Source organism: Nicrophorus vespilloides, unplaced genomic scaffold (genome assembly GCF_001412225.1).
Source record: "Nicrophorus vespilloides isolate i.1.1-1 unplaced genomic scaffold, Nicve_v1.0, whole genome shotgun sequence".
NCBI classification, from domain to species: Eukaryota; Metazoa; Arthropoda; class Insecta; order Coleoptera; family Silphidae; genus Nicrophorus; species Nicrophorus vespilloides.
The window spans coordinates 268555-293964 of NW_017098211.1; the positions used below are offsets into that span (position 1 = coordinate 268555).

Genomic DNA, 25410 nt, shown 5'->3' on the forward strand with positions numbered 1-25410 from the left:
GGTTAGTTTTTATTAAAACTTATGTAAATAATAAGTCATTCATCAAAAGTGTGTGAACTCTGCTAATTATTAGTAATTTCCATTTAATTACAACCATAATATTAATGAAATTATTATACGAATCGATAAAAAAATGTTTGTATCATTTCTAATATTTAGAATCCATATGTAAAGGATCAGTCTAACTAGAACAACCAAGTAATCTCTTGTTATCGATTTCTTGTATGTACATTATTTGTGATAATCTGATATAAATCGAGTGTCTATGTTGAAAAAATATTAGTAGAGTGTAATGAATCTGCTCGTTATATATAGTTTTTTCGTGATTGCGGCATCCTTAGGGTATGCCGCTAGGATTTTGGGCATCTTTCCAATTCCATCCTACAGCCATCAAATAGTTTACCTTCCTATCATGAAAGAATTAGCAAATAGAGGTCATGAGGTTGTTATAATAACCACTGACCCGATGAAAGAGAAGATACAAAATTTGAAAGAGATTGACGTGAGTTTTGCCTACAAAGTGTATAAGAAGCATAACACGTCAAAGATTATCAACGAGAATAATAGAAATCCTTTCAAATTAATTAATGATTTTATGCGTGTGATGAGTGATACTGCCATACAAGAATTGGAACATACGGAAGTGCATAAAATAATAAATAATGAAAACGAACATTTCGATCTACTAATGGTCGAGTATATGATACCAACCTTCTTGGCGTTCAAGCATCGATTCAACTGTTCGATGATTGGTTTAACATCTTTGGATTCTTCTTACCATGGTCACGTCGCAGTCGGAAATCCAGTTCACGCCGTTCTATATCCCGAGGTTGCTATGCCTCTCCAAACACAACATTTAAGTTTCTTTGAGAGGTTACAAAGTTTCATATTTGTGCAATTTACAAACTTTTACATCGAATACATAAGTAATCCAAATATGGAGGCGACAATAGCCAAGTATTTTGGCAAGAACTATCCTTCTCTACCGGTGCTTGTAGCTTCAATCGATATGCTTTTCATAAACGTCAATCATATTTTACACTCTATAAGACCATTGACACCAGCCACCGTTGCCATTGGTCCATTCATCCACATAAAACCACCCAGGGATTTACCAAAAGTAATTTATAAATTGATAGGTGTAAACTAAATCATAATAAATACCATTTTTATTACAGGATTTGAAAGTATTTCTGGATGAAGCGAAAGAAGGAGTTATTTATTTTAGCTTGGGCTCGAACGTTAAAAGCAAAGACATAGCGCCGGAAACGCGTGAAATTATTATGAAAACATTTGGAAAACTTCCGTACAAAATCCTTTGGAAATTCGAGTCCGAAAGTTTACCTGGAAAACCCAACAACGTGAAAATCCTTAAATGGGTACCGCAGCAGGATGTCTTAAGTAAATCCATTTTTTCACTTACAAACTATGAATTAAAATAATTTCTTTAAGGACATAAAAACATTAAATTATTTATCAGTCAATGTGGATTGCAATCTTCAGAGGAGGGCGTCTACAATCAAGTACCTATTCTCGGTCTGCCTTTCTTTGCGGATCAAATAAGCAATGCCTACAAATTAGAATTAAATGGATTAGGATTATCATTGAATTACAAAGAATTGACTATCGAAAAATTTACATTAAGCATCAACGAACTAATTAATAATACGAAGTGTGTATATTTAACTTAATTTTGTATTACTATTCTTAATTAATATGTAAATTGCAGGTATAAAAAAAGAATTACGAAGATTTCAAATTTGCTTAAAGATGAGCCAATGTCGGGTTTAGAGAGAGCTGTTTGGTGGACAGAGTACGTTTTGAGAAACAAAGGAGCGCAACACTTGAAGGGCCCCGCCGTTGATATTCCTACATATCAATATTACTACTTAGATATAATTACTTTCTTAGCATTTATACTAGTTATACTAATTTCAGTTATTTACTTATCTGTCAGGAAATGCTACAAATTTGTCTCAAAGAAGATTAAGCGCGATTAATGTAATGTAATGTAATAGTTCATTTGCAAAACTTTTTATATTAGTTTATAAAACTGATTAGCATGAAAACACTTATAAATTATATAAGTATATAGAAATTCTTTAAATCAAAGGATAGTTGGTAAAGTTGTATATTATTGTAAAGCTGAATAAAATTATTTATTTATTTAAAATCATATATTGTTTTTAAAGTAGTAAGAAATCAATAAATTGTTGGAAATGAATGTTGATTATTGAAATTGAATTATTTATTAATTGTGCACATCCAGGATACGCAGGACATACTGACATGTTACAGGAATGGACCATTAAATTTTGGTGCACGGGGCAACTTATTTGGAGGCTGCATAAAGTTGTGTCTAAGTTTGCCACCATACTTACACACCTAGAAATATCCAGTAAGTAGAAAAATAAAATCAACACAACAGGCCCAAAATACAATTGGTTTGGCAACTCAATGATTGCGTATTATAAATTTAAAATGAAATTTTTTGCCAGGCTGTTTTAATTTTTTTGAATGCGATCTGAATCGATAATGGCCTAGGTGTCATCAACTTCAACTGAACGGTCAGATCATTGCACATTTTTCAGTAAAAAAAAACACCAGAACGAAATTTGGCAAACCAATTTTGACACTGACTTTCTTTCAAAGCTTCATTCTCATATACGGCACATAACTTGCGATGCGTTCTTGCCTTTTCGGAAATAATAAGTAAAATATGTCCGAAATACGCTTATTCTTTTTCCATTTTAAGAAAAAATGTGAAAAGAATGTGCTAAAACCACCTATTGACAAAATCCGCAATCACTTGGTTGCCAATCTAATAGTTAAGTAAATGAAAGTGGTGGAATCGGGAGTGTCGTCTATGTATTCTTGAATTCTAACTCATTATTTTTGTGGATAAGTAAATAATAACGTGAGTGAGGGGCAAATTCTCATTCAAATATTTTTGCATCTATAACTAGATTAGGCAGAATCACTAACATTGGTCATATGGTATTTTATTTATAAGTCTATTAAAAAGTCTATTAATTCCTAATTACAAAATTATAATTTTCTGATTTTTTTGTAAATACCAAACAAAATATATTTTTTGAATTGATTGAAAAATTTACATGCTTACATAATTTACATAATTATAATTCAAATTAAATAACTTAAAGAGCCAATTAATAGATTTTTGTAATAAAACGTAATATATATACACAAATCATAAATACTTTGGTCGATAGCCTTTTCGTAGAAACGTAAAATATATTTTAAATATTGTAATTGGAATTTGTTTGCAAAAGAATACAAATTAATATTTTGTTGAGGCTGTTCACAGTAATATAAATATGTATAGGATTTCGATTTTGTAACATTTTTTTATTCAGAATTTTTTTTTATAACTTCAAGACCCAAGGCAAATTATAATTTGAAAGAATCAGGCAAATTTGAATTTTGAATAATTTATTTGAAGGACACAGCCATATTTGAATATGTAGGCCACAAACCAATGTATTTGTAATATTTTTTGAGTGTAATTAATTAAGCAACTTGGATTTCAGTGACGTTAAATTAGTGATAGAAAACAGTTGTGTGTACAATTCTCTTGGAATTTAATAACATTTTATAGAATTACAGCTTTTAAAGAATTATTCAAGTGCAGAAAGCGATTACATTTATGAAATACTTGACTTTTGAGTGAGCTATTTGGTGAATTAAATTAAAGGATAATCCGAAGAAGTGTAATAACAATATTTGTTATAACAAACATAATATTACATAAAATACAATTCGTAGATAAAATATAAAAGTCATAGCGAAGAAAAACGGGAAAAACTTACACTTTCTGACCGTACCATTAATATACCTAATTGACCGTTTTCCTCTAGAAAACAAAATCGTGGGGAACAAAATTGTTCGTAATTTTTTTTAGTAATCATTTTTTAAAAGTGTGTGGTATAAATATTTGTTCTACGTTAGTTTTTGCATTATTATTCTAATCTAATTAAGTTTTTAAAATTATATTAGTGATATTTCACTTATCAAATATCGATTGTTTATGTTGTAATATTATTATAAGAGTGTTATTAGTATTGTTACAATAAATGAAGCTGTTTGTGGCTTGTAGTTTATTATTGATGGCGTCATCCTTAGGTGATGCCGCAAGGATTTTGGGCATATTTCCCACTCCTTCATACAGTCATCAAATAGTGTATCTTCCTATCATGAAGGAATTAGCAAATAGAGGACACGAGGTTGTTATAATAACCACCAACCCTATGGAAGGGGAGATACAAAATTTGAAGCAAATTGACGTAAGTTATGCCTACAAAGTTTCTAAGAAACTTAACGTGACACAGATGATATACGAGAATAATAGAAATCCTTTCAAACTTATTAATGATTTGATGGACGTGTTCAGTAATTTAGTCATCAAAGAGTTAGAACATCCTGAAATACAATCAATAATTGCTAATGAATATGAACATTTCGATCTCCTGATGGTTGAGTACATGTTCCCAACGTTCCTCGCTTTCAAGCATCGATTCAACTGCTCCATGATTGGTTTAACATCGTTGGATTCCTCTTACCATGGTCACGTCGCAGTCGGAAATCCAGTTCATGCCGTTCTATACCCCGACGCTGCTTTGCCTTTTCAAACACAAAAGTTAAATTTCTTTGAGAGGTTGCAAAGTTTCATATTTGAGCAATTTATAAACTATTACATCAAATACATAACCAATCCTACAGAGGAAGCGACAATAGCCAAGTATTTTGGGAACAACTATCCTTCTCTACCGGAGCTTATAGCTTCAATAGATATGCTATTCATAAACGTCAATTACATCCTACACTCTATAAGACCGTTGACACCAGCCACCGTTGCCATTGGTCCGTTCATCCAAATAAAACCACCCACGGATTTGCCAGAAGTAAGTTATTTAAATTCGAAATAAAATATTATATTTGGGGCAGAAAGACCTATGGTCAATAGCCCTTTGTATGAGTTGACTTTTTTGAAATTATATATATTTATTTTGTTATTTTTATTTCTGAATGTTTTTTTTTGTACGACTGATACAATTAATATTATTATTATAATATATTTGTTACAGGATTTGAAATTATTTTTGGATGAAGCGAAAGAGGGAGTAATTTATTTTAGTTTAGGTACAAACGTTAAAAGCAAAGATTTAGCGCTGGTCACGCGTGACGTTATTATGAAAACTTTTGCAAAACTGCCGTATAAAATACTTTGGAAATTCGAATCTGAAAAACTACCTGGACAACCAGACAACGTGAAAATTGTCAAGTGGGTACCGCAGCAGGATATCTTAAGTAAATTAATATTTTCATTCAAGAAACATGAATTAAAGTAATTTCTTTAAGGACATAAAAACGTTAAATTATTTATTAGCCAATGCGGATTGCAATCTTCAGAGGAAGCCCTTTACTATCAAGTACCAATTCTGGGTTTGCCATTCTTTGCAGATCAAATAAGCAATGCCTACAAATTAGATATGAACGGATTAGGTTTATCTTTGAATTATAAAGAATTAACCATCGAAAAATTTGCATTTAGCATTAACGAACTAATTAATAATCCTAAGTATGCACCAACAACTTATATTTTTGTTACTATTCCTAATTGATATATCATTTTCAGATATAAAATCAAAGTTAAGGAGATTTCAAATTTACTTAAGGATCAACCGATGTCAAGTTTAGAGAGAGCCGTTTGGTGGACAGAGTACGTCTTGAGGAACAAAGGAGCGCAACACTTGAAAGGCCCCGCCGTTCATATTCCAACATATCAATATTTCTGCTTGGATATAATTGCTTTCTTTGCTTTTATACTGTGTATACTAATTTCAGTTACTTACTTGTTAGTTAAAAAATGCTTAAAATGTACCACAAGGAAGATTAAGCGCGATTAAGATAATAATTTATTTAGTACAATACAGATCGTTCGCCGGTGCGCATATTGAGAGTCACCAAGGTCGTAAATTAAGAATAAATTGGAAAATATTGAAATATTCACAAAAAAATTGATAATAACGGAATACGGCCAATTTAAGTGATTTGTAAGAAAAACCAAATTAAATTTTAACCATTGTCGAGACACAAACTAACTTTTCTTCTACATGGGCAATATGTACAAAAATTGGATTCGATTTGTTTACTACGTGCTCATTTTAATTATCAGAAAGAACGGGAATGTATTGAATATTTCGAATTTGTTATTGATAATTATTATCTCTTTGAATATATAGTTATTGTTTTTTGTTAATGTATTCAACTTTTATTAAAACTTAATAAGTAATTTGATTACTCCTTTGCATAAACTATAGATGGCAAAAATGAAAAGGCTGTCTCCTATTAGAGTTGCCTACATAACGAATCAATAAATTTGTATTGTACGTTATTATTGTAGGTCTCTCCTAACACAGTTGTACTGAATCACTGAGACCCCGATTCGAAAGTTGTTAATTAGTGTAGTCGTCCCACATGTATTTTCCCCCTGACCCCAGTAACTTAGACCAGTGTAAAGAAATCTCAAATTAATAAAAACCATGTCTGGCGAAATTGCGCAAGACGCGTAAGCCAAGTGAAGTGTGGAGAGGAAAAGAATAAGTTATTATTGGCTTTGTCCGAAAAATGTTCGTGTCGATTTTTTAGAAGAATTCTTCTTCTTCTTTTAAACCTCCACTCCCTTCATTTAGCTTGTGTCAATCACAATTTCGCCAGCTATCGCTGTGGATGTGTATTATATAAGGTTAGAAAAAAAAAATAAAGACTATATGTGTATATATCAATATATATTTATTTAAAAATGATATAATTTTGATCTACAACATTTCTACATCATTCACGTAACTTCCACCCTTCAAAAATCTCTAAGGTTTTGAGTGAAATCTTTTCGAGGTGGTTTTTAACACACTATTTAAAGTTTTTACCGTTAAGAGAATTTTGCAAAGACCTAAATGAGAACTTGATGGTCTGGTCAAAAAGCGTGGTGGAAGACGATGCTCTTGTAATCATCAATTCTGGATGCTTTTCCTGAATCGCTGTCTTTAACTCTTTGAGCGGTAATGGGACACGCATTTTATCACCTTTTGGAAATGCCTAGTGAGGCACTATTATTTTTTTTTAGAAAATATCTAGGAAAGAGTAATTAATATATAATATATAGGAATTTCTGGCCCTTCAAAGGGCACTTTAATAAAGAAATATGTGAGAGAGAAAATTGAAAAGTTCCTGACGTAGATATTCCTACTTATCAATATTTGATATATTTTACCTATTAGAATGTATGTAATATTAATCAATATAATAATAACATCAAATTTATTAATTTTTGTACAAAAAAATATATTATTTTATAAATTTTTGTGCAAGTAACTTATACTTTTTTGGCGTACATTTCATCTACCTAATTAATTTTTGTTTTATTACATATTGAAATTTTTTTTCTAAAATGGGACGCAATTAAGGAAGTAATTATTAATAAAAAAGGTTAGTTTTTGTTTAAACTCAAGGAAACATCAGAAGTGTGAGTGAACTCTACTAATTATTAGTAATTTCCATTTAATTACAATCATAATATTAATTAAATTATTATACGAATCGATAAAAAAAATAGTTTGTATCATTTCCTATATTTAGAATCCAGATGATAGGTGTAAACTAAATTGTAATAAATAACATTCTCATAACAGGATTTGAAATTATTTCTGGATGAAGCGAAGGAGGAACTATTTTATTTTAGCTTGGGCTCTAACTTTAAAAGCAAAGACATGGCGCAGGAAACGCATGAAGTTATTATGAAAACATTTGAAAAACTTCCGTACAAAATCATTTGGAAATTCGAGTCTGAAAGTTTACCTGGAAAACCCGACAACGTGAGAATCCTTAAATGGGTACCTCAGCAGGTAAATCCATATTTTCACTTACAAACTATGAATTAAAATAATTTCTTTCAGGACATAGAAACGTTAAATTATTTATCAGTCAATGCGGATTTCAATCTTCAGAGGACGGCATTTATAATCTATTTTCGGTCTGCCTTTCTTTGCCGATCAAATAAGCAATGCCTACAAATTAGAATTAATATAATTTTGTTTCACTGTACTTAATCGATATGTAAATTTCATTTATAAAAAAGCTTTTATACTATTTATACTAATTTCAGTTGTTTACTTCTCTGTCAGTTCATTTGCAATTTTTTTTATATTAGTTATTAAAACTGACTAGCTTAAAAACTTAAAAAATTCTTTAAGTCAAGTGAAGTTGTTTATTATTGTAAAGTATTATATAGGGTCTGGCTAAATGAGCTTAAGTTCACATGTACGCCACCCCTTAACAACAATACCAATGTATCTGCACATCTACACTGAATAAATAATTTTAAAATTGAAAATTGAATATATAGGGTTAATATATTACTCCCTCTGTAAATGGTATACATTTGAAAAAAAAACTTACATTATCTACAGTTTCGAAAGCAACTGTTAATACTCATTATAATGATATTATTTACATTGATAACTAAATAACATAACATATTTGACAGTTGTTGCTTTTGAGTTAAGTTGGAATTTGAAGACCAAAAATTAGTTTCTTTTTAAGAAAAATATAATTTTAGTTATAATATAATTATAATATAATAATAATAATAATTTTAACCCAAATAACGTGAATATACATATAAGAGATACCAAATCAAGGCAATTGACTAATGAACAACGTCATGGTATCTTGCAACAGCTATTACAGTGTATGAAGAACAAAGAAAAAATAGAATACGGTTCTACTGATGGTTGGAATATTCAATTTAAGTCACAACCACCACCGATTTAAACGTTCTCGATTTGTTTTTTTTTTTAAACTCTATTCAATCAATACAATATGAAACTTTGCCAAACACAATTGATTAATTGATTGAACCCACTTGAACCCAAGTTGCATTTAATAAATTAGAGATAAATACTGTTGATAACGTTTTTATAACTTTACAAACGTATATGGACTCAATTATGTTAGCAGGAGGCCGAAAATTCCTATAAATTTCTTCATATAAATAAACCTTCGTCGTGAGAGTCGATTAACTTAAATGTATACAAATTGTATATGTTACAAAGAAGCGTTCATCAAGGCTAACTTTAACTAAATTTTTATTACATTAAAATTATTTGTATTTAGTTATATTGTGATAATAAAATGAATTAAATATTTTTTATATTTAATTTTTTTTTTCGCAAATTTATACCATATTTTCGAACAACAAAAATATTAAAATGTATACCATATTTTTGGACACAGGGAGTATTAATTTATTTTAAAGTATATATTGTTCTTAAAGTTGCCTATGTGCAGATCCAAGATACGCAGCCCTTGTGACTAATTAGAAGCAGGAACGGACCGTTAAATTTTGGAGCACGGTGGTCACCTATTTGGAGGCCCTACCAGAGCCGTATTAAGGTTATCGTAGGCCCGAAATACTATTGGTTTTGCAACTAAGTGATTGCGTATTTTAAATAAGAAGGAACATTTTTGCCAATTTTTTTTTAATGCATATATGTGATACAGTGAGCGATCGGAATCGATAATGCCCTTGATATGGGGTCTCAAGTCAAACCAATGTTGACACTGCTTTTCTTTCAAGGCTTCATAACTTCTTGTGTGCTTGCCTTTTCGAAAATAATAAATAAAATATGTCTGAAAAATGTGTCCTTGTCTACCATTTTTAAATTGGGATAAAACAGGAGCTAAATAACTAATCGATACAATTGTTTTACTAAGTTAAAGGTGAAACAATAAGAAAACATATAGGTTAGGTGCTTTGAATTTTGAGAAAACAAAAGAATGTGGTCTTAATATTAAAATATGTTTACTTGTATAAGTAAATGATGCAGAAACCCTAACATTTTTGGGGGCAATTTGATTGCATTGGAACTCGGATTAAATTGTTTTTAAATTAAAATAAAGTTACTTCATTTACTATCTGTTTAATAAAATAATGTAAAGAATCTATTAATAGATTTTTGTAATAAATCGTAATATACATGCACAATTCATATATACTTTGGCCTTTCTGTAGAAAAGTCCAATAAATTTTAAAAATTGTAATTGGAATTTTTTTGCTAAAGTATATAATTTTATATTTTGTTGAGGCTGTTCATACAAAAGAATTTCATAGCATTTCGTTTTTGTAACGATATTTTTTAATGAGAAAAAAGATTATTTATAAATTTACGGCTAATTGGAATTTGAAATAGTTTGGCAAATTTGAATTTTGAATAATTTATTTGGAGTACATAGATATATTTTAATATGTAGGCCACAAACCACTGTTTTTGTAATATTTTCTGAGTGTCAATGATTAAAAAAACAACTTGTAAATATTTTAAATTATTTTTTTTTTATATCGCTGCTTAATTATATATGTTCGTGAATTTGGATGAATAGTAATAATTCCTTATTTTTAGTGAAGTTAAATCAGTAATAGAAGGCGGTTGTGTGTACTGTTCTTTTGAAATTTAATAACTTTTAATAGAATTCCAGCTTTTAAAAATTTATTCAAGTGCAGAAAGCAATTACATTTATGAAATACGTGACTTTAGAGTGAGCTATTTGGTGAATTAAAAGAAGTATCATAAGTATTGTTATAATAAATGAAGCTGTTTGTGGCTTGTAGTTTATTATTGATGGTGGCATTCTTAGGTGATGCCGCAAGGATTTTGGGCATATTTCCCACTCCTTCATACAGTCATCAAATAGTGTATCTTCCTATCATGAAAGAATTAGCAAAAAGAGGACACGAAGTTGTTATAATAACAACCGACCCTATGGAAGGGGAGATACAAAATTTAAAGCAAATTGACGTAAGTTATGCCTACCAATTTTCTAAGAAACTTAACGTGACACAGATGATATACGAGAATAATAGAAATCCTTTCAAATTTATTAATGATTTGATGGACTTGTTCAGTGACACAGTCATTAAAGAGTTAGAACATCCTGAAATACAATCAATAATTGCTAATGAAAATGAACATTTCGATCTCCTGATGGTTGAGTACATGTTCCCAACGTTCCTCGCTTTCAAGCATCGATTCAACTGTTCCATGATTGGTTTAACATCGTTGGATTCCTCTTATTATGGTCACGTCGCAGTCGGAAATCCAGTTCATGCCGTTTTATACCCCGACGCTGTTATGCAATTTCAAACACAAAAATTAAATTTTTTTGAGAGGTTGCAAAGTTTCATATTTGAGCAATTTATGAACTATTACATCGAATACATAACCAATCCTACACAGGAAGCGACAATAGCCAAGTATTTTGGGAATAACTATCCTTCTCTACCGGAGCTTATAGCTTCAATAGATATGCTTTTCATAAACGTCAATTACATCCTACACTCTATAAGACCGTTGACACCAGCCACCGTTGCCATTGGTCCGTTCATCCAAATAAAACCACCCAAGGATTTGCCAGAAGTAAGTTATTGAGAGTACACCTAACTAAATTCGAAATAAAATAATATATTTGGGACAGAAAGACCTATGGTCAATAGCCCTTTGTATCAGTTGACCTTTTGAAATTATATATATTTATATTATTATTTTTGTTTTTGTATATGTTTTTTTTTTGTACGACTGATGCAATAAACATGATTGTTATTATAATATATTTGTTACAGGATTTGAAATTATTTTTGGATGAAGCGAAAGAGGGAGTAATTTATTTTAGTTTAGGTACGAACGTTAAAAGCAAAGATTTAGCGCAGGTCACGCGTGACGTTATTATGAAAACTTTTGCAAAACTGCCGTATAAAATCCTTTGGAAATTCGAATCTGAAAAACTACCTGGACAACCAGACAACGTGAAAATCGTCAAGTGGGCACCGCAGCAGGATATCTTAAGTAAATTAATATTTTCATTCACGGAACATGAATTAAAGTAATTTCTTTAAGGACATAAAAACGTTAAATTATTTATTAGCCAATGCGGATTGCAATCTTCAGAGGAAGCACTTTACTATCAAGTACCAATTCTGGGTTTGCCATTTTTTGCAGATCAAATAAGTAATGCCTACAAATTAGATATAAACGGATTAGGTTTATCTTTGAATTATAAAGAATTAACCATCGAAAAATTTGCATTTAGTATTAACGAACTAATTGATAATCCCAAGTATGCACCAACAACTTCATTTTGTGTTACTATTTTTAATTGATAAATAATTTTCAGATATAAAATCAAAATTAGGGAGATTTCAAATTTACTTAAGGATCAACCTATGTCAAGTTTAGAGAGAGCCGTTTGGTGGACAGAGTACGTCTTGAGGAACAAAGGAGCGCAACACTTGAAAGGCAACGCCGTTCATATTCCTACATATCAATATTTATACTTGGATATAATTGCTATATTATTTATACTAGTCTCAGTTATTTACTTCTCTGTAAGGAAATGTTTCAAATTTTTGTCAAAGAAAATTAAAAATGATTAATAATAATTCATTTGCAAAACTTGTTATATTAGTTAGAAAGACTTTAAGTAGATGAACACTTTATTATTACAGTTATGTTTTTCTATATTTTGGTAATGAATAATGACATAATATTTAATAAATTATTTCAAATATGTTGATAGTGCATAATAATTATATAGAATTCCAATATAAATATGTGTTAATTTTAGATTTGTAAGTACATTTTTTTTTGGCATTACTATGTAAAATGTTATTTGAAAAAAAAATACTTGAATTGTCAATGTTAATTTATCTGCCATTTCTTGAAGTAAGGATTACTCGATTATTAATAAACAATGTGCAATGTTGTATATTGCCTTTTGTATGTTGTTATTTAAAATATTTTGTTTATTATTCATTAAATTATATGAAAACGAATAATAAAATTGCAATTACATTTTAATTAGTATGAAATATATTTGAAGATACAAGGAAACTTCGGATTCCGTACATAAATCCAGAACAAAAAAACGACCGATACATTTTTGTTTTAGGTTGATCTGATCAAAATTCTGGCTTCATTTTACTTTTGTTTTATTCACCGTTTTTCCGTAACCATAAACTTAAGTTAGTCTATATATTCATCAAATCGTATTTTGAACAGGTTTTTGAAAAAAATATTTGATGTATTATAGTTTATACTATTGGGTTGGCAACAAAGTAATTGCTTACCATTTTTTTTATATAATTATTAAACTTTATTCTATAATATTTTTTTCATTTTGCCATATTTCCATCTACTTCATTATACCATGCTCATAGAACTTCTATTCTTTATCAGCAAAAAAATATAAATAGATGTAATTTCAAAGTGTTGTCATCATTGAAGGTTTTACCATTCAAAGAATTTTGTAAGGTTATAAACCAACCAAGCATAGCCCTGATTCAGAGTTTCAGAATTAATCGTTTGATTCCTAGGAAGCAGCTGAAAATACACAATACCTTTGTAATCCTACTAAACTGACCGCTAAACAGTTGTTGTTTACGCTGATTCATTTATTTAGACCATCACCGCTTTCGTTCCATATTATGAACATCAATTTTTCTTCGCCAGTGATTATCCGTTTTAAAAAAAGTTCCATTTCAATTGCAGATGTTAATTAATTTCCATTAATTCACGAGGAACCCAAATTATAGATGTTATATGAATTCCATATGTTTTAAACGATTTTCAATTGCTGTGTGTGATACATTTAACCTTTCTGGATTCTCGTATAAGAATATGACGATCCGAATCAAATATGGCTTTGTTTTTAACATCATAAACTTACAGATCGCAGTTCATCTTTGAGTGAAAAATCACCAGAACGTAATTTATCAAATCAATTCCGGCACTGTATTTCTTCTACAGCTTCATCACAATACAGATCGCTTAACTATTTATAAAATATGACGAAAATGAATCTCACAAAAAAATACACTTAATTTGGCTGACAAATGCCAAAACTATATAATTATAATATTCAGAGAAGTCATTAAAAAAAAACGCTACTCCCATGAACATATATAAATATATATTTTAATAATTATCAAGCACAACAAGTAATCTCTTCTTATCAGTTTTTTTTATTATCTAACCACTCGAGGTTGTTTTTGCAACATAATGTTACGAGTGCTGAACACGAAATGAAGTTACTTGTTGTTTCTAGTTTTTTGTTAATAGTAGCATCCTTCGGGGATGCTGCTCGGATTCTGGGCGTCTTCCCGATGGCATCATACAGCCATCAAATTGTGTACCTTCCAATCATGAAGGAATTAGCAAACAGAGGACACGAGGTGGTCGTGATAACACCAGATCCGTTAAAAGAGAATATCAAAAATTTTAAACAAATTGACGTGAGTTCTGCATACGAAATATCTCAGCAGCAAAACGTCATCGAAGTCATCAACGAGAACGGTGGAAATCCATTTCAACAGATGCATTTTTTTCTTCAAATGTTAAGTGAAACTGCAATTTTCGAGTTGAAACATCCCGATGTGCAAAAGCTAATTCACGATGAAAACGAACATTTCGATCTTGTGATAGTCGAGTACATGATTCCAACGTTCCTCGCTTTCAAGCATCGATTCAACTGTTCAATGATAGGCATAACATCAATGGACTCTATTTATCAAGGTCATGTAGCTGTAGGAAATCCCGTTCATGCCGTCCTTTATCCCGATGCAATTATACCTTTCCAATCAAAAAAGTTGAGTTTCTTTGAGAGGTTGATCAGTTTCCTATTTATGCAAATCACAAACTTTTATGTTGATCTGAAAATGTATCCTACTGAAGATATAACAATAGCCAAATACTTTGAAAACAATTATCCTAAACTGAAGGAACTCGCGGCCTCAATCGATATGCTTTTCATAAACGTCAATAATATCTTCCACACTGTGAGACCATTGACACCAGCCACCGTTAACATTGGCCCATTCATCCAAATTAAACCACCCAAGGATTTACCAAAAGCAAGTTATTTCTGGAAGCATATTAAATTCAAAACTATATAACATCATTTTTATAGGATTTAAAATTATTTCTGGACGAAGCTAAAGAAGGAGTCATTTATTTTAGTTTGGGCTCCAACGTTAAAAGCAAAAATATTCCGGAGAAAACGCGCGATGTTATTATGAAAACGTTTGCCAAACTTCCTTATAAAATCCTTTGGAAATTTGAATCTGAAAATCTACCTGGAAAACCGGATAACGTGAAAATCGCCAAATGGATTCCACAGCAAGATGTGTTAAGTAAATCTTTATCTTCACTTCTAAATTATATTTCACTTCTATAACTAATTAAATCAATTTATTTTAGGACATAAAAACATAAAATTGTTCATCAGCCAATGTGGTTTGCAATCGTTGGACGAGAGCCTGTTCAATTACGTACCTGTTCTCGGTCTACCATTCTTTGGTGATCAATCAAGCAATGCTTTCAAAATGGAATCAAATGGATTGGGATTATTCTTGAACCACAAAGAATTAACGATCGAGAAATTTACATTTAGCATAAACGAAATAATTAAAAATCCCAAGTTCGTATCTATTTTGTCAATTATGTTTTATTATTCATAATTTATTATCCTTTTCAGATATAAAAACAGAGTTACAGAGCTTTCAAATTTACTAAAGGATCAGCCTATGACAAGTTTAGAGAGAGCTGTTTGGTGGACAGAGTACGTCTTGAGGAATAAAGGTGCACAACATTTAAAAGGTCCCGCTGTTGATATTCCAACTTATCAATATTACTACATAGATATAATTGCTTTCTTTGTCTTTGTACTATTTCTACTAATATCAATTATTTACTTGTCAGTCAGGAAATGCTTCAAATTTGTTTCAAAAAAGATTAAGCGAGATTAATAGAATAATTTATTTGCTTTATATTTATATGTTCTTTATATTTGTTCATGCTGCTTTTTCTTAATTCTGAAAATCAACTACCTTTGTATATTATTTGAAAATTTATTAAACTCACCGAACAAATCAATTTTGAACTTCTTCAAATTGTGGTTTTATTTTATTCACCACAAAATATAACATAATTAAATTATACTAAATTTAAATTGTAATTTAGCCGAAAGGTTGCCTTTCTGTCCGTGAAGGACTAATCACAGATTATTTATTGTTTTTATATTGTTTATTTAATATAGAAGGTTAACAAATAAATTATATTGGATTGAAATACTTGATTTTGTAATATTTGTTGAACTAGCAGTATAATTTTGTATGCTTTTTCGGCATTGTCAATTACGAGCAATACAACTTCTTGAAGATAAAGATTATATGTTGTTGAGTTTGTAGGGCAAGAGTCTCGTTTTAAGGTGAAAGTTCCATGCAAAGATTTTGACTAGTTTATTCCAATTCACCATTTTCTAAACGATATTATAAAGCTCTTCTTGAAAGTGTTGAGATGCTATTACCGAGCTTTCAACTGATGTCATGATTGAGGTGTCGTCATTATTAATTATAAATTATTAACACAGAACAATAAATAGTTGCCTAGATTGGAACGGTTGGAGATTGTTGTCTGTATTTATCTTTTTATTTATTGTGTTATTATTTATATTTAGATTGTTTTCTTTTTTTTATATTTATTAATATTAGATTTATTAGTTTTAATCAGAGAGTCGAACCGAAACCGGAGCTAGTGTTTTGATTTATTTATATAGTCTTCGAAAAAAATAATTTTTCGACATTGTGTTGGTCGCTCTATTGTGACTAGAGTATATAAACAAACAATGTATAAGGGATATCGATAAAGCCTCTTTGAATTCTCCGAATTCCTTTTTCAAATAAATAAATACATAATATAGCCTCAATCACCACCAATCAACCACCGACTAAAAAGAGAAAATTTGAAGAAGAAAGGGTAAGCACAAGTCTTGTGCAACTATTACTGTAAAGGATATCACTTTAAAGATGATATAATTAAAAACATTAGTAAGGGAATTTGGTAAATAAAATTAAAACAAAATTTTGATATTGGACTCGATTTTAAATTTTAACTAACTTAACTTTTTTTTCGATTTTAAATTTTAATTTCAACCGGAACTAAACTGAAATTTTAGACGAAGCGAAACCGTATCTGGAACTATAAACACTTACTTGAACGAAATTAATTTCGGTTCTACTCTCTGGTTTTAATTCAATATTAGGGTGAAATATAATATTCTCAAGTATTTGTCAAAGTTTCTTAAATTGGAGAAAAAAGCAAGAAGGTGGTTATAATAAAATATAATTTCTATAAATCAAAGAAAGTAAAAAAATGCAAATTTTGAAAAAATAATAATATTTTATAATTGAACAAATATATATTTTCTAAATTATATATTTGATCCATTCTATTTAATTATTAATAAAAATTTGTGCAAAAATTTATTAGTTAATAATGTAAAATTGTAATAATCCATTTATTTTTATAAAATTGTTGATTTATATTTCATGTTGATTTATGTTCCTAGCTTTTTTTATCCAATAAATCATTATTATAATTTTAATAAAAAGTTTTTAATTGCAATTATTCATATATTGTTAAATTAATATTTATTGCAATAGAAAATATACAAAATAAAAGCTGAATACAATGATAAAAATAAAATGAAAACTTAATTTATTTTGCTCCACCGAAATTAATCACGCTTAATCTTTTTTGAGACTAACTTGAAACATTTCTTGATGATAAAACCACTTAAAAATATTAATAGTAATATTATAAATACGAAGAATGAAATTATATCCAAATAGTAATATTGGTATGTGGGGATATTTGCAGCAGGACCTTTCAAGTGCTGCGCCCCTTTGTTCCTCAAGACGTATTCTGTCCACCAAACAGCTCTATCCAAACCGGACATTGGCTGATCCTGAATTAAATTTGTCATCTCCTTAACTTTATTTTTATACCTAAAATATGTATTTTAGTTAAATCTCGTATAATTTAAGTGTACGTAATGGTTACTCACTTGGGATTATTGATGATTTCGTTGATGCTAAATGTAAATTTCTCGACCGTCAATTCATTGTAGTCCAAGAATAACCCTAATCCATTTGATTCCAATTTGAAGGCATTGCCTGTTTGATCACCAAAGAACGGCAACCCGAGAATAGGCACATAATTGTATAGGCTCTCCTCTAACGATTGCAATCCACATTGGCTGATAAACAATTTGATGTTTTTGTGGCCTAATTTCAATACATTGAATTAATCACAGTTTTTTTTATATTACAATAATTAAACTATTAAAGATGTAGATTTACTTAAGACGTCTCGCTGTGGAGTCCATTTGACGATTTTCACGTTGTCTGGCTTTCCAGGTAGATTTTCAGATTCAAATTTCCAAAGGATTTTATAAGGAAGTTTGGCGAACGATTTCATAATAACCTCGCGCGTTTCTTCCGGAATATATTTGCTTTTGACGTTGGAGCCCAAACTAAAATAAATCACTCCTTCTTTTGCTTCGTCCAGAAATAATTTCAAATCCTACAAAAATGTTATATTAGTTAGAATTTGGTGTACACCTTTTAATATCTTACTTTTGGTAAATCCTTGGGTGGTTTCATTTGGATGAATGGACCAATGGTAACAGTGGCTGGTGTCAGAGGTCTTACAGTGTGAAAGATATAATTAACGTTTATGAAAAGCATATCGATTGCATTTGTAAGATCAGTCTGTGAAGGATAGTCGCTTCCAAATATTTTTGCTACTATTTTTTCCTCCATTGGTTTACCAATAACCTCGTTATAAATTATTGCGATTTGTATAGAGATAAAACTTTGCAATCTTTCAAAGAAATTCATCTTGTTCGTTTGGAAAGGTAAAAACGAATCAGGATAAATAACAGCGTGAACCGGATTTCCGACAGCCATGTGACCATAGTAAGGCGAATCCATAGATGTTAATCCAATCATAGGACAATTGAATCTATGCTTGAACGCGAGGAACGTTGGCAACATGAACTCAAGCATCAGAAGATCGAAATGTTCGTTTTTATCATTAATTAATTTATGTACTTCTGGATGTTCTAATATGTAAATGGCTATGTCATTTAACATGTACATACATTTATTCATCATTTTAAATGGATTTTTGTTAGTCTCATTGATAATTTTCGTAAAATTGTGTATATTATTCCAAATTTCGTATGCGTAACTCACGTCAATTTGCTTGAAATTTTTGATCTCCTCTTTTACTGGATCTGTAGTTATTACTACTACTTCGTGTCCTCTATTTGCCAATTCTTTCATGATTGGAAAGAAAACAATTTGATGGCTATGGGATGGGATAGGAAAGACGCCCAGAATCCGAGCGGCATCCATCGGGGATGCCGCCAGTAACAACAAACTGTAAGCAACAATCGGATTCATTTCGTATACTAAACACTCTTAAAATGATTTTATAACCGAAATACTCCAATATCGATAGTAGTGCTATGCGTTGATACATAATAAAAAATAATAAGATAAATCGTTTATTATCAGATTACTACAAAAAACAACTTTGTTTTATATAAAAATGAAACATTTTATAAATATTCTAATTATATTTATCAAACAAACAAAATATCATAACATCAAGATAATGGCTGATAGATTTACTGTTATCGATTTCTTATATGTTCATAATTTCTGATAATATTAAATTCACTGATATATGGAGTATTTTTGTTATACTCCTCGTGACGTGTAGATTTTTCTTGTATTACTATTCTTAATTGAATGTACGTTTCAGGTATAAGAACAGAATGTCAGGTTGTGACAGAGTCGTTTGGTGGACAGAGTACGTCTTGAGGAACAAATGGACACAGCACTTGAAGGGTCTCGCCGTTGATATATATTTCTACATATCAATATTACTCTCTGAATATAATTACTTTCTTATCGTTTATGCTAATTTCAGTTTTTTACTTGTTAGTTCGCAAATGCTGAAAATTTGCCTCGAAGACAATTAAGTTTCTCAGAAGATTAGTTTAATAGTTAATTTGCGAAGCTTGTTATATTAGTATAATACATTTTTAGTAAATAATTCGCTATTTGTGCATGATAACTTAGTATACATGATACAAGAATAGATGGTATGCAGGGCGAATATTAAATCACCAAAGTGGTAAATTAAGAATTAGGTTGATACTAATCTTAGATTAAGAAAATAGAATATTGAAATATTCTGCAAATTACTTCTGTGAATAGAATAAGACATGAAACGATTTTATTCATATTATCACACTTTTATTATTTTCGTCTTGGTTCTTGTTATTTTATTTTATCAAGAATCTGTCAGAAAGAACTGGACTTTGTTATTGCTAATTTTTATCTCTTTGAATGTATGTTTTTTTTTTGTCAATGTATTCAACTTTTATAAAAAATTAAAAAGTTATTGTTAATTACTCCATTGCACATACTATAATTTATAAACGTACTGGTAATTTACCGGTTAACGGGTTTTTACTTAAAATATTTAACGTTTATAGTTTGAATGCCCCAGATCAGGCACCAACCGAATTAGTTAGGCCACATATATAAAAAATAAATAAAACAAAGAACTTATTCAAAATATTTTATTACTATATAGTTAATCTGACACTGATATTGGAATATTATTGGATATCTTATCGCAGTATCGCGTATCGCAGTTGATTGGTCGTGTTTTATCGAGAAACCTGTTACGGCACATCGTTTTTACTACATTTAATTTTGAAAAGAGCGATCCGTGGCAATACGTATTTCCAAATGCTGATCTAATGCACAATTCCAGTCATTTTAATTTTTTAAATTTATCTACGAGGATACATTTCTGATACAAATCAACCTTCAAACTTTGAACATGTACTTTAACTTCATGCTTTATAGCAATTCTATTAGCTTCAATTGTAAATTTGGAGACAAAAAACAATATTTTTAACATTTCCTCATACTTTTGCATTTATAAGAATTTGGTATCGAATTCTTTAGTTAATCTTTTGACTTCCTTAGAATATTCTTTTTTTTTAGTGAGCAGTGATAATTGTGCCACATGTTCTCCGAGTATGTATAGTCGATATATGCCTAAAAATAGGTAGTAGTACGTATCCTAAAAAGTAGGGTTTGTGCATTACTTCCATGACGGATATTCAAAAATTAAGCAAATTTTTGACTTATTCATAGTTTACAAAATTGGTGTTGCAGCGCTGGACTGTTGATGTACTTTCACAATAAAAAAGCTAAACTTGACGACATTTCATACTTAATAATTTAATGTATTTTATATAATCCAATTAAAGTTGTGCCCTGACCAATGTTTTGACTTGGGCCGACGCAAAATTGCGAAATACAATGTACACAAAATATGTTATCAGATTGTCAGTAATTAAAATATTACTTGAAAAATAAGCAAATGAATGTATAGTCGATTTCGCTTAATTGGGACAGCCGCTTATTAGGGGCAAATGCTAAAGATAGGAAACAAACCCGAGAAAATTTGAAAAAAAACGCCGCATTTTTGAGACAATATTTAATATTTAAACAAATTCTTCCAGAATACATAATTTAATATAAGTTTGAACAATACAAGTTTTCTTTCAGAAGTTATTATTGTTCCAGAATTTATAAGATTTTCTATTAATTTGTACATATATAACTTTATATTATGTATGCATACATTTTTTGTAGAACTTTGGACAATTGGACCAGCCGCTTCATTAGTACTGAATTATACTTTTCCTTGAAACTGAAATTAGAAAATGAGAATGGGTCGGTTGTTTAATTTACCAAACCTTTTTCTTGCCACTTAAAATTACAGTTAATTACCACCAATTATATGAACATTGCGATGTAGTTCACCATTTGCACATGAATCTGAGGATATATGCACGTTGCTCATTGTCCTCGTAGTGTTTCTCTGCAAAATTTATAGAGTACATTTAGTTTTACTGTACTGTTTATTATTCATGGTTCAAACATTCCAGAACAATACAATTTTTCTTTCAGAATATGTTGTATTCATATGTATAAATTTATGACTTCTTTATTTTCAATATTTATTTATAATATTGTTAATATTTATTAATTAAAAAAAAAATCAACTATAATAATATATTAATTAACTTATTGATGACGGCATGATATAAAAATTCATATTAATTAAGTAATCTTTGAGAGTTATTACACACATTTTTTTTTAGGAAGGAGTAATTTAAAAGGAAATGTACTAAGTGCAATTAAATATTCCTATAATAAAGTATTATAATATGTATAAAACGTTTTATTTTAACAATTTTTATATCGTATAAAATATAAATATGATAAATTAAAATCAATTAAAGTGATATTTGTTTGAAACAAATATAGAAGACGAAGAGGGTTTTTTTCAAAAATAGTATAGCGATACAGGTCCTGCATGCTGGCGAAGAAGGGGAGAGGTTTTAGTGCGGTAAGAATCCCACAGTACAATGACTCCACAAACCTATCAATTTTTTCTCTGAGATTGTAATTCACCGATTTAATATCTCTATCATCGACGTCGACGATTGCTGTACGCGAACTTTATCATTTTCCAATGCATTTTGCAATCGTTAATACAGACTACTCGAAAAAAGGGTTTAACTCGATTTTGGCTTTGATGTAATTTTGAGGTACAAGTGATTGCAGATTTATTGAACTATAAAATAAAGTCTCAATTTTGGTCATAACACTAATGCTGTAATGAATATTTCGAACATATTATTATATCATATTGTAATTGCTCGAGAATAAAATAAAGTTGATTGTTTATTTGTAAATGAAAGTTAAAATTACCAAAATTTTGGAATTTGCGCATATTCGGTCAATAGCAACAATCATATAAAGAGTATGTTCCACGCAAGTTGAGACTTTACATATCAATTTTTTAAATTGTAAATAACAAAAATTATATTTAAATATTTTAAATATTGAATAGAAAAAAATAGAATATTTACTTAAAAAGTAAAATGTTATTAAAAATGATATAATTTGAGCAAATTTAGCGAAAAGTATTATATAAAACAGGGTTTACCAAACTATGTGGAATGTTAACAGGTGATGAAAACCTGGAATGGAATAATTACCTAATTTTATTTATTATTTGAAAATACCTACCTTGAAAAATAAGCTTAACGAGCATAATTCGTTCCAGAAACAATTTTTCCCATATGAACTAATGTATTTATTGTCGTGGAACGTAAATCCATGACGATAAAAGAAAAATCATATTAATCAAGCTGTACTTCGTATTAAAAATAAAATATATTTTTTGAACGTAGCACGTTGTTAAAATATTGTTTTCGCTATTTTAAAATAATGTTTGTGCTTTTTTATTACTTGAGTACGAAATTTGATCGAAATAACTATAAAAGATATAAATATTTTTTGCTGTAAAAAATATCATATTTTATCAGCTCATATCGTTCGTTTCAGGTCGAAAATAAACGTATTTGCGCACAAATGGTTCCACGTACCTTCTGATTTGTATGAAACAAACATTCATATTAATCCAGCCGTGCTTCGGAATTATTTCACATACGAAACTTATGAAATAATTCCTAAAATATCCTCTTATATAAATAAAAAATTTAGAAGCAAGAGTGTCATTCATGACAATAAAAAATATAATTAATTTATTTTTGGTTTTTCCAATGGTCTCCTCTACACTTCGACAGGAGTAATTTTATGGCACCCCTAATAAACAATGATATAAATTGGCATATCTGAAATGAAAGTTATCATATTAAAAATAAACAATAATTTTTGAACCACTCCCTATTTTAAAATAACGTTTGCGATATTTAATTAAATTCAAAATTGTAAATAACGATATGATTTTTTTTAAGTTTTATATTACTCCAAATTGTAACCATTAGCAAACTTATTTGTAAACATCTATTCTCCATCCACATAGAACTATCCAAAAATTATTCAAAACTGATTTATTAGTAGGTACAATAAATTCAAAATAATATAACATTTTGATAGGTTTTGTAATTATTTCTGGATAAAGGGATAGGGAATCAAAATGGATAATCTATATGTTTAAATTTTTTTCGATATTATGTCCTCCAATTTAGGATTATTATTTAATTATAATTATATTAATTTATTGCATGCTGCGTGTATTGTAAATGTTTCAAATATTAAAATAATGTTTTTCTTTAGAAAATTTACATTGGAATTTTTAAAATAATTTACGGAAAATTATACATTTCTATTTCTTGGTGAACTTTCTAAGCGTTTTTTCATATTCGAACAATCTTCCCACGCAGTCGAAGATAATGTTTATATTTTGATCGCTAAATTTAATGTGCCGAAGAAGGAAGCTATTAGAGAGATACAGAAAGAATGTAGCTTTGAAATGAAAATCAAGCATATTAATAATTGAAAATTAGAATTTGGGGTGTCCCAAAAATAACTGACATTTTTAATTTACTGCCATTATTTTCGCGATAAAATCAGAATTGAGATTTTTAATACGATGTCGTAAGAAAACATTGAAGTTAACTTATGAAATGTACACGATCATAGAATGGGTAAAAATTATAAAAATTCACTTAAAAATTTGTGTACGAAAAAAATAATCTGTAAGAATTTCTCTATTAAAATATAGTTTCTTTTGAAATTTTCAATACGTCAAACCGGACTGATCAAAGCATGACTATGCGAGGTACTGCTTTATTTATTTTAATCGATTATTTGGAAAATTATGAGACAAAATCGCAGTTTGGAATAGAAATATTTTTGTGTAAAAATAAAATTAATGACATCATCACCCTCATCATATGTTCTTGTTTCACCTGAACCTCCTGCTTGATTTCAACTTCATCATCATCAATGTTGATGATAACTCTTTCATCCTCAACAATAATGACATCATGAACGAGAAATTCATTACAATCTTCAGTCGTGTTGACAATATTCTCATCGTTGTTCTGAATATTATCTTGCCGATAATGACTTTATTGCAAAAACTTCTTGGTTAAATTAATAAATATCTTCTGAAACTTCAGCATTTTCGCCAATCATCTTCTTCCGTCGTGCTGAAAATGATCTCATTACAAAATGGTTCATGAAATTCATAAATCTCATCAAAATTTGTCAAGTTTTCCTCTACTTGACAATTCTTCGCTAATCTCAGCTTTGATTTATTCAACTTTTACCGAAGCAGGCGTAGGTTTTCTAATTTTAGCCTCAAGCTTCTGCAGTTGAACTGCTTTTTTCATCAATTTTACCTTATCTTTCTTAAGCTTCCTAACATCGGCTGCTGCGATAAACAAAGTCAAGTACTGTCGATTTCCATCAAAACTGATTCATACGTGTCGTTGATTAAATCAATAAATTCAATGATTTTATTGTGAAAAGTTGAACTATTGCAGCATTTCACCAACATGTGAGTGTAAAATTTTTAAGAAATTAAT

At 29.5% G+C, this 25410-nt stretch overlaps 5 protein-coding genes and 1 long non-coding RNA gene across 7 annotated transcripts; 4 read left to right on the forward strand and 2 right to left on the reverse strand.

Moving 5' to 3' along the window:
* The first annotated feature begins 293 nt into the window (after window positions 1–293).
* On the forward strand, window positions 294–2026 carry LOC108561931 (UDP-glucuronosyltransferase 2B7-like). Its single transcript, XM_017920082.1, has 4 exons — window positions 294–1120; window positions 1179–1401; window positions 1453–1672; window positions 1730–2026. Exons 1-4 carry the CDS (start codon window positions 413–415, stop codon window positions 1998–2000), a joined length of 1422 nt encoding a protein of 473 aa, XP_017775571.1. The 5' UTR covers window positions 294–412; the 3' UTR covers window positions 2001–2026.
* A 2101-nt stretch (window positions 2027–4127) lies between these two features.
* On the forward strand, window positions 4128–5927 carry LOC108561914 (UDP-glucuronosyltransferase 2B33-like). The gene is made up of 4 exons (XM_017920032.1): window positions 4128–4922; window positions 5106–5328; window positions 5380–5599; window positions 5657–5927. Exons 1-4 carry the CDS (start codon window positions 4128–4130, stop codon window positions 5925–5927), a joined length of 1509 nt encoding a protein of 502 aa, XP_017775521.1.
* A 624-nt stretch (window positions 5928–6551) lies between these two features.
* Window positions 6552–13596, forward strand: LOC108561915 (UDP-glucuronosyltransferase 2B15-like). Its single transcript, XM_017920033.1, has 8 exons — window positions 6552–6766; window positions 7710–7922; window positions 7974–8050; window positions 10688–11492; window positions 11696–11918; window positions 11970–12189; window positions 12265–12457; window positions 13531–13596. Exons 2-8 carry the CDS (start codon window positions 7788–7790, stop codon window positions 13594–13596), a joined length of 1719 nt encoding a protein of 572 aa, XP_017775522.1. The 5' UTR covers window positions 6552–6766; window positions 7710–7787.
* Window positions 13597–14123: 527 nt separating this feature from the next.
* On the forward strand, window positions 14124–15981 carry LOC108561929 (UDP-glucuronosyltransferase 1-1-like). The gene is made up of 4 exons (XM_017920079.1): window positions 14124–14980; window positions 15037–15259; window positions 15327–15546; window positions 15604–15981. The coding sequence occupies exons 1-4, from the start codon at window positions 14153–14155 to the stop codon at window positions 15872–15874; spliced, it is 1542 nt and encodes a 513-aa protein (XP_017775568.1). The 5' UTR covers window positions 14124–14152; the 3' UTR covers window positions 15875–15981.
* Window positions 15982–17607: 1626 nt separating this feature from the next.
* LOC108561920 (UDP-glucuronosyltransferase 2B10-like) lies at window positions 17608–19437 on the reverse strand. 2 transcript variants are annotated; one of them, XM_017920040.1, is made up of 5 exons: window positions 19412–19437; window positions 18545–19352; window positions 18269–18491; window positions 17974–18193; window positions 17608–17914 (listed from the first exon to the last, which is right to left on the reverse strand). In XM_017920040.1, exons 2-5 carry the CDS (start codon window positions 19325–19327, stop codon window positions 17644–17646), a joined length of 1497 nt encoding a protein of 498 aa, XP_017775529.1. In that variant the 5' UTR covers window positions 19328–19352; window positions 19412–19437; the 3' UTR covers window positions 17608–17643. The 2 variants fall into 2 exon arrangements, with proteins under 2 accessions (XP_017775529.1, XP_017775528.1); XM_017920039.1 differs by lacking the exon at window positions 19412–19437 and having other exon boundaries at window positions 18545–19388.
* A 2087-nt stretch (window positions 19438–21524) lies between these two features.
* On the reverse strand, window positions 21525–23227 carry LOC108561921. Its single transcript, XR_001891035.1, has 3 exons — window positions 23102–23227; window positions 21794–21884; window positions 21525–21713 (listed from the first exon to the last, which is right to left on the reverse strand). It is a non-coding gene; the product is annotated as an uncharacterized LOC108561921 (long non-coding RNA).
* Between the last annotated feature and the right edge of the window lie 2183 nt (window positions 23228–25410).